This window comes from Lathyrus oleraceus, chromosome 6 (assembly GCF_024323335.1).
Source record: "Lathyrus oleraceus cultivar Zhongwan6 chromosome 6, CAAS_Psat_ZW6_1.0, whole genome shotgun sequence".
NCBI classification, from domain to species: domain Eukaryota; kingdom Viridiplantae; phylum Streptophyta; class Magnoliopsida; order Fabales; family Fabaceae; genus Lathyrus; species Lathyrus oleraceus.
The window spans coordinates 119,656,099-119,666,134 of NC_066584.1; the positions used below are offsets into that span (position 1 = coordinate 119,656,099).

Consider the following 10,036-nt stretch of genomic DNA (forward strand, 5'->3'; position numbering starts at 1 on the left):
TTCCTTTCCTTTTTCCAGGTTTACTTCGAGCGTTTCCTTTCCCTCCTTTGGGATAAATAACGCATGGTGGTGACTCTTCTGTCTTTCTTTTTCGCCGGTTGTTTTTTCGCATTGCTATTTTTTAGGTTGCGACACTTACGCCTAACTTTTTATCCCCCGGAGTCTCTGTCTCCTCAGTGAGCTTTCCTTATGGAATGCATTATGCTCCTTTGGACTTTAAGTCTCTCTGGATTCTTTTCCTTTGTGGCAATATATTCATGACAAAGATTATTTTAATATTCATATCATATGCATCATGAGGTCTCTTAGGGACCAAAATTTGTTTCTTGATGTTGTTATTTAAGTCCATTTTACTGAGTTGATACGAATATTTTAACCTTCACATCCTTAGCTACAATGTCCTTAAATAGAGGCAACTGTAAGACCCTAATTTTGACCCAAGGATCCCTCATGCTATCTCACCATTTGCATTAGCTTTGGGATCACACCTTGACATTCTCCTTATCTATCATTCATTATGTTTGCATTGGGAGAGATCACCAAGCACATTTGATTGTATCATGCTTATTTTTCATTGTTTACTAACCAAAAAACCAAAAATATGTCTATGTATAACTTTGTTTATTTCGTAAGTAGTGTGTGCATCTATCTGTGCCCCATCAAGCTCACATCTAGGGTTTGAGACCCTTAATGCAAAGAGATAAATCAAGAAAAGGTTCAAAATGTTTCTAAGCATCATATATGGATCCCCATGTTCATTATTTGTCATTTTTATCAAGAATTCATCAAGAATTTGAAGCTTGTTTTCCTTGGAAGCCCTAATTCATCTAGGTATCTTGTGTGATTTCCTTAGCAAGTTTCTTCATAAATTGATCAAATATTTAAAGGGATACTTCATTATACATCATCTCAAGCATATATGATCCTATGTGAACCCCAAAGATAAAGAGAACTTCAAGTTTGCAAGTTGGTTCAAAGAAGTGGACTTGAGAAAGTGAGCTGGTCAAAACTAGGGTTCCCTTGACCCTATCTCCTACAAAGTTTGTCACATGAAAATGATTCCAGCCGAAGAAAGTTACTAATTATAACATTCTAAACAACTTTCATGTTGGAATAAAGATCTATTTTTGCTTGGAAAGTCATTTTTTATGGTGAAAGATTTTAGGTCATTTTGTCTGTGCCCTAGTTAGAAGGTCAACTTCCAAGGACCATAACTTGCTCAATTTTTATGATGTGAAGGACATCCAAGTTTCATAATCAATTTCAAAATTTATTATCCAACTTTGATTCTTTGATAAATATCAAATTTAACTTGCAAGGGCATGTGCCAAGAGGAAACATTACAGGTCATTTTGGGCCATCACCATTGAACAAGCAATTTTCCTCAACTTCTAAAATCCATAACTCCCTCATGCCAAATCCAAATGATGTCAAATTTTGTGACCAAATTTAAGAGGAATGGAAGACATACAAATTTTGTGAAGAAACCATTTTCATTTTAAGCTCATAGCAAAAGTTATTCAAGGTGGAAGAAGTGGTCATTTGATTTTGTACTTAGAAACTTTTCAACCATGTTTGATTTCTCCAACTTCCATCTTAAAATTCATCATGATCCAAGCTCCCAATGAAAAAGTGTTCAACATCAAATTTGTTCCCCTTGATGTCACCTTTCCAAAGCATCCAAGATCACTTCATTTGGAAACGAATTGAGGGACTTACATATGGTTCCTTTGTTTGGTTTGTCTTGGCAACTTTTGCACTCAAGTAATTATTTACTTTTGCATGCTTCCATGTAATGACTTCAGCATCAATTGCACACAAATTGGAAGTGGATTGCATCATTGGTTGGGCCTAATTCCATGCCCATGCACCCATGCACAACATTGTTATTTTTGGCTCAACTTTTAAATGGTGCAAAAGTGAATTCCATAGCTTATAAATACAAGTGCATTGCTTCAGAAATGATACACACACCTTGCCCAAGCCTTGCCAAGCCAACTCAGAGCCTTACATCATAGAATTTCTTGATGATTTGATTGAAATCGAATTCTTGATTCCACTTCTGTTTGGAGACAAGAACTCCAAGAGTTCATAGCCATTTTCATCTCAATTGACCACTGCAAGAAAGAGAAGGAAGAACCAATTGGAATTGCATCAAGATCCAACCAAATCACTGCAACCCGAAGGTGATCTTTCAAAGACTTCAAGCCTTCGATTCTCTCTCAATTCTCCAATATTCTACTTGTTTATTGGTTGTCTGAAGTCCTACCAATGTAGGCAACAAGATTGAGTTACTTTGAGGTCAAATCGAAGCAACTCACATCGTGTACCTCAAAACTCAATTTCTCATATCTCTCAATATATTTGGAATTAGATGAAATTGAGGCCAGATTCGAGCTCCTGAGCTTTTTCTCTTTAAAATAGTATGCTCACTTTTTATTTTGGTGATGGTTGATGGTGGACCATGTAACACCCTGATTTAATTCTGTATTTATTTATTAGGTGTTTATTTTAATTAATCATTATTTGGTGTGATAATGAAATAAATATGTGTTCCGGTGATTATTTGAATTATTTGAATATATGTGTTATTTGAATAATTGAATTTTATGAGTAGAAATAGCAATTGTCTAGTAACGGGCTTAATTAATTAGAATGGATGGATAAGTGGGTTAAACCCATTATGAGTTAAAAAGATAGTAAGGGTTTAGAGATTAGAGTTAGTTTTATAAAACAAGAGAAGAAGAGAGAATATAAGAGAAGAGAAGAGAAAGAGGAGAAGAAGAAATTAGAAGAAGAAGGACCTAGAGATTTCATCTATATTAAGGTAAGGGTGGGATTTCAAGTGGTCGTGGGTAAACATAATGTATGTAATGTATGTGGATTAGATATCATTAACTTAGGATTTGAGGATTTTGATTTTTGAGAAACTCTAACATGTGTTTATGTTTTAATCCATGCAATTGATGTTTATGTTATGCTATGATGTTTCTATATTAAATTCCATGAATGAGTATGTGTACAAAACATAATTTGGTGTATAATTGCATGTTTGAGTTTCACTTGAAAATGATTGATTTGAGATTTTAGTGAAAATTAGTGGAGCTTAGAATCTTGTTTCTATGATTCTAATAGTTGCTATATATATATATATATATATATATATATATATATATATATATATATAGATATATATATATATATATATATATATATATATATATATATATATATATATATATATATATATATAGATTCTAATAGTTGCTATATATATATATATATATATATATATATATATATATATATATATATATATATATATATATATATATATATATATATATATATATATATATATATATATATATATATATATATATATATATATATATATATATAGGTTGTATAACTATTTATTTCATGAAAAATGATGGACTAATGTGGTTTTATGATGAAAATTTGTGCTGGACAGTAGTAGCATTTTTGCAACAACAATTTTTCTATTTTTTGACAGCATTTTCGCAACAACAAATTTTCTGGTTTTGACAGCATTTTGAAAAACTTGTAAATTCAATAAGTTTTGAACCGTAACTCCGTTTGAGGTGCCATTTGGACCGTTACGAAGTGAATAATATTATCTATAACGTGATAATCATTTTGATAATAATAAATTAATATTTTATCAAAAGAATTCTAATGTGGATGTATGTTGTATGTGTGGTGAATGTGAATGACATGTTTTCTATTGTTTGACATGTATTGAATGGTTTTAGATGGATTTTATGAAGAAACATAATACTTGAAATTATGTATGTGATCATGTGAATTAGTGAATTTGATGAATAACATGAATTGGCTTGTTCGCTTTATGTTAATGTGTTGTGATGAGATGATGAATGTTATTTGATGTATTGTTTGGGATTGAAGTCATGTTAGGTGTATGTTATGCAAATGTTGGATATGGTATGCTTATGTATGATTAAGGGGTTGCGATCGTCTTAATTGCATGAGTCTTCTTGTTGTTGCTCACTTACACTAGCATGAGTCTATGAAAGAGACAATGTTGGGTAATCTCGCGTAAATTATTTGCTTGTCCCAAACCTAACGCCGAATGAGGTTTGAAAGCTTAAGGCCGAATCGAGCTTTAGAGGCGGTTATCTAGTCTATTTGAGAGACGCTCGACGGATGGGATCCACACGCATATCGCATTGAGTCACACATTGAGTCGCATGTGTCAGTGTGAATTGTTGTTTGTGTGATTATGTGATATGATTGCGTGGATATGATTTTGGTAGATATACATATACGTGGATTTTAGGTGATCCATTTGATATGAGTTGTTGATGTGTTGTTGATGTGATATGTGTGCATACTTGTGATATATGTGATAAAATGGTGACTTGTATACATTATGGAATCATGTGAAAGTTGTATACATATTTGATGATGATTTGTAAATGATGATGGATGATAATATGTACATAAAATCGATATGTTGTGAAATATAACTTTTGTACATCGTTTAGTATTTATAAATGAATACTTGTGGATTGTTGAGCCATGTCGCATGATGGTAAACATGTGATTCTTTAATAAGATGATATGATGCATGTCTGTATGAAGCGTGACGAATTCTAATAATATATGTATGTTTGTTATACATTTCACATTATTATGTTTTTCTATAATGATTTGAATTCTCACCCTTCTGTTGAAATGATGTTCTATCGCGACATCGCTCAGGTACCGGAGATAGTGGTGCTTCACACAAGGATTATATTCGGAGGCTAGTTCTTGTTGTGTTTTGACTAGGTAGTCTATAGTGCTCTGGCCATGTAACACTTGGGTTTATGGGATTATTTGTATTTGTTTTGATGTTGAGAGATATTGTTGTGCTCTCTTTTATCTTGTCATTTGGATATGTTGGTTTTGATGTTGAGTGGCCTTAGAGACCAAAACGATATTTTGTGGTAGATGATTTATGGGAATCATCATTATTTACTATTTATGAAGAGAGATGTTATTCTGCTGTGTGAGTTTGTGTAAGAACAAAGTTGGTTCTACAATAAATCTCTAATATTTTGATGATAACAAAGGATGAAACCCAAAATGGCACCCTAACAAATTTTTTTCTAAGTGTACAGGACTCTTAACATTCATGCAGGACTCTGAACATTCAGACAGGACTCTGAACACTCACAGAGGATTTTGACCATACGCCAGACGTAATCATCCTCTGAAGACTGATTCTGGTACATCAAGACTCTGATGAAGATTCCCAAGTCCAGAACGCGTAACGGAAAGAAATCTCACTATGGAAAGGAAGTATTTTAAGAAAGAATTAAAGAGGAGGACAAAATGGTTATAGAAAGAAACAACAGAAGTAATGAAATTAAATACTCATCAATGACCAAGATTCTGTCATCACTCCAACGATCCTTCTCAACTACTATATAAAGGACAGATTACTTCTCTAGAGAGACACCTGAGACACACAGAAACATCATTCACACTCTCTTATTTTTTCACAAGCTACTCTCACGTGAAAAGCTTTTGCTATAATACTTTTTTGTAATACTTGCTTGCTGTTAGAAGCACTTTACATTACAACTCATTTTTTCTTGCTTAAATTATTTCCTCAAGTGACTCTGCGTAGTCTGCATACTTGAGAGGGCTAAGAGATTATTCTCTTAGACGATTGGTTGTGTAATCTTTCTAGATTAGTGGATTAAGTCCTTTTTGAAGGCGAAATCACCTTGGTCGGGTGGACCGGAGTAGCTTTGATTTTCAAGCAAACCAGTATAAAATTCTGTGTGTTCTTAATTCTGAAAAAAAGCTTTTATTTCCAAAATAATTCAAACCCCCCTTTCTTGTTTTTCTCAACCTACAGTTTGCATGTTGGTTATTTGGTTTTGATTTATAATTCGTGTTACTTGTATGTGACCATGGCATGTGTTGTTTCTGGCAGAAGTAAATGTGATGCCCTTGTGTATGCATGCTTTAATTTACAGTTATTATGCAATTGTATGATGTATTTGAGTAATAGTAGTTTGGGGGGGTATTACATTTGTGGTATCAGAGCACAGTCGGTCATTCGGCCAGGTTATGAATTTGTTTGATTCCGTTGTATCTGATTTGTGAGTATGACACAATCGATTCGGTTTGTTTAACAATCCTTGTTATTATGGTTGTTTGTTTGGTGTAGCACGAAGATGTTTGCTGGAAGGAATGATGATGCGCTTGCGGTGACATTGACCCTGTTGGCTGGTGCCATTCCGCAAATGAATGTTGGTGATCAGGAGCATGATGCTGATGAGTTCCTTGCTTTAGGGAAGTTCGAGAAGAACAATATGCCAACTTTTGAAGGAGCTCATGAACCTGACAAAGCTCAAGAATGGTTGAAGGATATTGAGAATATCTTTCGAGTTATGAACTGTTCAGATGTGCAGAAGGTGCAATTTGGCACTCATATGCTTGAGAAAGAAGCTGAGGATTGGTGGCGCAACACTGTTCAGAGATTTGATGAGGATGGCATTGAAGTGACTTGGGAACTTTTCCGTGATGCTTTTCTGGAGAAGTATTTTCCAGAAGATGTTTGTGGAAAGAAGGAAATTGAATTTCTTGAGTTGAAGTAAGGTAATGGTTCTGTAGCTGAGTATGCTGCAAAGTTTGAGGAGTTGACCAAATTTTGTCCCCATTACAATACTTCTAATGCTGAGAGATCCAAGTATCTTAAGTTTGTGAATGGATTGAGACCTGATATCAAGAAGGAAATGGGTTAACAATATATTACGAGATTTTTTGAGTTGGTTAACAAGAGTAGGATCTATGATGAGGATAGCCGTGAGAGTGCTGCTCATTACAAGTCCTTGCATGATAAGAAAGGAAAAGGGAAATTTCGAGGGAAGTCGTATGGTGGTAAGAAGAAAGGTGGTGATGGAAAGAAGCCGAGTGGGGGAAGATCTCACACTCCTATCAAGTGCTTCAGATGTGGTGTTGAGGGACATCATGCTCCCGAGTGTCCTAAGGGCGATGTGACTTGTTTCAATTGTGGAAAGCAAGGTCACAAATCTTTTGATTGCAGAGTTGGTTCAAATATGACTTGTTACAACTGTGGTGAGCAAGGCACATTAGTACGAAGTGCAACAAGCCGAAGAAGGAGCAAGCCAAAGGGAAAGTGTTTGCATTGTCCGGTGCTGATACTTCTGCTGAGGAGAGATTGATTCGAGGTACGTGCTTTATTAATAATATACCTTTGATTTCTATTATTGATACCGGTGCGACACATTCTTTTATTTCTTTGGATTATGCTAAGAGATTGAATCTTGAATTATTTGTTATGCGTGGAAGCATGGTTATTGATACTCCGACTATGGGTTCAGTGACTACTTCATCTGTTTGTTTGAAATGTCCGTTGAATATTTGTGATAAAGATTTTGAAGTTGATTTAGTGTGTCTTCCATCGAGTCAACTTGATGTTATTTTGGGAATGGACTGGTTGAGGGCCAACCATGTCTATATCAACTATTTTGCGAAAGCTGTTCTTTTTCTTGAGCCAGAGAAGGAAGGTGATTTATTCTTGTCTACTCAACAAGTGAATGAATCTGTGTGAGATGGTGCTGAAGTGTTTATGTTGCTGGAAATTTTGAAGCTTAGTGAAAATGGAACAATGGGTGAATTTCCAGTTGTTCGTGATTTTCCTGAAGTGTTTCCTGATGAGGTTAGAGATTTTCCGCATGAATGTGAAGTTGAGTTCACGATTAATTTGATTCCTGGTACTAGTCTGGTATCGATGGCTCCGTATCGGATGCCACCATCTGAGTTGAAAGAGTTGAAGAGTCAACTAGAGGATTTTATTGATAAGAGGTTTATTCGTCTGAGTGTGTCACCGTGGGGTGCACCTGTCTTGTTAGTTAAGAAGAAAGAGGGTACTATGAGGTTGTGTGTGGATTACAGACAATTGAATAAGGTTACTATCAAGAATAAGTATCCGCTTCCGAGGATTGATGATTTGATGGATCAGTTGGTTGGTGCTTGTGTGTTTAGCAAGATTGATTTGAGGTCTGGGTATCATCAGACCCGTGTGAAAGCTGAAGATATTCAGAAGACTGCTTTTAGAACAAGGTATGGACATTATGAGTATTCAGTGATGCCTTTCGGTGTGACGAATGCACCTGGTGTATTTATGGAGTATATGAATAGGATTTTTCATAAATATATCGATAAGTTTGTTGTTGTGTTTATCGATGATATTTTGATCTATTCGAAGAGTGAAGAGGATTATGCTAAGCATTTGAGGATTGTTTTATTTGTATTGAAAGAGAAGCAGTTGTTTGCTAAACTTTCGAAGTGCGAGTTTTGGTTGAAGGAAGTGAGTTTCCTTGGCCATGTGATCTCTAGTGGTGGTATTTCGGTTGATTCTTCTAAGATTGAGGCTATATCTCAATGGGAAGTGCCGAAATCTGTTATGAGATTCGTAGTTTTCTTGGTTTGGCAAGTTATTATCAAAAGTTTATTGAAGGCTTTTCTAAGTTATATTTTCCATTAACACAATTGACTAGGAAAGGTCAAGCTTTCATTTGGACAACACAGTGTGAAGCTAGTTTTCAAGAGCTAAAGAGGAGATTGACTACTGCTCCTGATTTGATTTTACCGAATCCATCAGAACTATTTGTTGTGTATTGTGATGCTTCTTTGATGGGTTTAGGAGGTGTGTTAATGCAGAATCAACAAGTTGTAGCTTATGCTTCAAGGCAACTCAAAATGCATGAGAGGAATTATTCGACTCATGATTTGGAATTAGCTGTTGTTGTATTTGTTTTGAAGATTTGGAGATATTACTTGTTTGGGTCGAGATTCGATGTGTTTAGTGATCACAAGAGTTTGAAGTATTTGTTCGATCGGAAAGAGTTGAATATGAGGCAAAGGAGGTGGTTGGAATTCTTGAAGGATTGTGATTTTGGTTTGAATTACCATCCTGGCAAAGAGAATGTTGTAGCCGACGCTTTGAGTAGGAAATCTTTACATATGTCGATGTTGATGGTGCGAGAATTGGATTTGCTTGAACAATTTCGAGATATGAGTTTGGTTTGTGAAGAGACTTCTTTTGGAGTGAAGCTTGGTATGTTGAAGCTTACTAGTGGAATTTTGCATGAGATTCGAGAAGGTTAAAAATCTGATTTGGTTTTGGTAGATCGATTGACGTTGATCAATCAAGGTAAAGGTGGTGATTTTCGGATTGGTGAGAATGGTATCATGAGGTGTCATGATAGAGTTTGTGTTATCGATGTTTCGGATTTGAGAAAGAGGATTCTTGATGAAGGACATCGTAGTGGTTTGAGTATTCATCCTGGTGCTACTAAGATGTATCAAGATTTGAGGAAATTGTTTTGGTGGCCTGGTATGAAGAAAGAGATTGTGGAATTTGTGTATTCGTGTTTGATTTGTCAGAAATTAAAGATTGAGCATCAAAAGTCGTCTGGTTTGTTACAACCGTTATCTATTCCTGAATGGAAATGGGATAGTATTTCTATGGATTTTGTTCCTGGTTTACCTAGGACTCAGAGTAATTGTGAAGCTATTTGGGTTATTGTGGACAAGTTGACGAAATCTGCTCACTTTATTCCGATTAGAATGGATTATTCGATGGAGAGGCTTGCAGAGCTGTATATTGAGAAAATTGTTAGTTTGCATGGTATTCTGTCTAGCATTGTGTCAGATAGGGATGCGAGGTTTACTTCGAGATTTTGGGAAGGTTTGCAACGTGCTCTGGGTACAAAGTTGTGTTTGAGTTCTGCTTATCATCTGTAGACAGATGGTCAGACTGAGAGGACGATTCAATCGCTTGAGGATCTTTTGAAGCTTTGTATGGTAGAAGGTGTATAATGCCTTTTTGTTGGTACGAATCTGGAGAGAGTGATGTGGTTGGACCTGAGATAGTTCAACAGACTATTGATAAGATTAAAATGATCAGAGATAAGATGAAGTTTTCTCAGAGTCGTCATATTGGAATGATTTAGGATAATGATTAATA

General features: G+C 35.3%; 1 protein-coding gene across 1 annotated transcript; it reads left to right on the plus strand.

Annotated features, from left to right (window-relative positions):
• Positions 1-6,215: 6,215 nt before the first annotated feature.
• LOC127094344 (uncharacterized) lies at positions 6,216-9,813 on the plus strand. The gene is made up of 7 exons (XM_051033187.1): positions 6,216-6,634; positions 6,827-6,982; positions 7,129-7,232; positions 7,437-7,597; positions 7,655-7,789; positions 8,273-8,491; positions 9,454-9,813. The coding sequence occupies exons 1-7, from the start codon at positions 6,216-6,218 to the stop codon at positions 9,811-9,813; spliced, it is 1,554 nt and encodes a 517-aa protein (XP_050889144.1).
• Positions 9,814-10,036: the final 223 nt, after the last annotated feature.

Bases quoted from the DNA above. Each gene is read 5' to 3' on its own strand.
- LOC127094344 (XM_051033187.1), top strand. From the start codon at position 6,216: ATGTTTGCTGGAAGGAATGATGATGCGCTTGCGGTGACATTGACCCTG. The intron at 6,635-6,826 runs GTAAGGTAATGG...TAACAAGAGTAG, and splicing joins ATTGAATTTCTTGAGTTGAA to GATCTATGATGAGGATAGCC. The intron at 7,233-7,436 runs GTACGTGCTTTA...TTTGTGATAAAG, and splicing joins TGAGGAGAGATTGATTCGAG to ATTTTGAAGTTGATTTAGTG.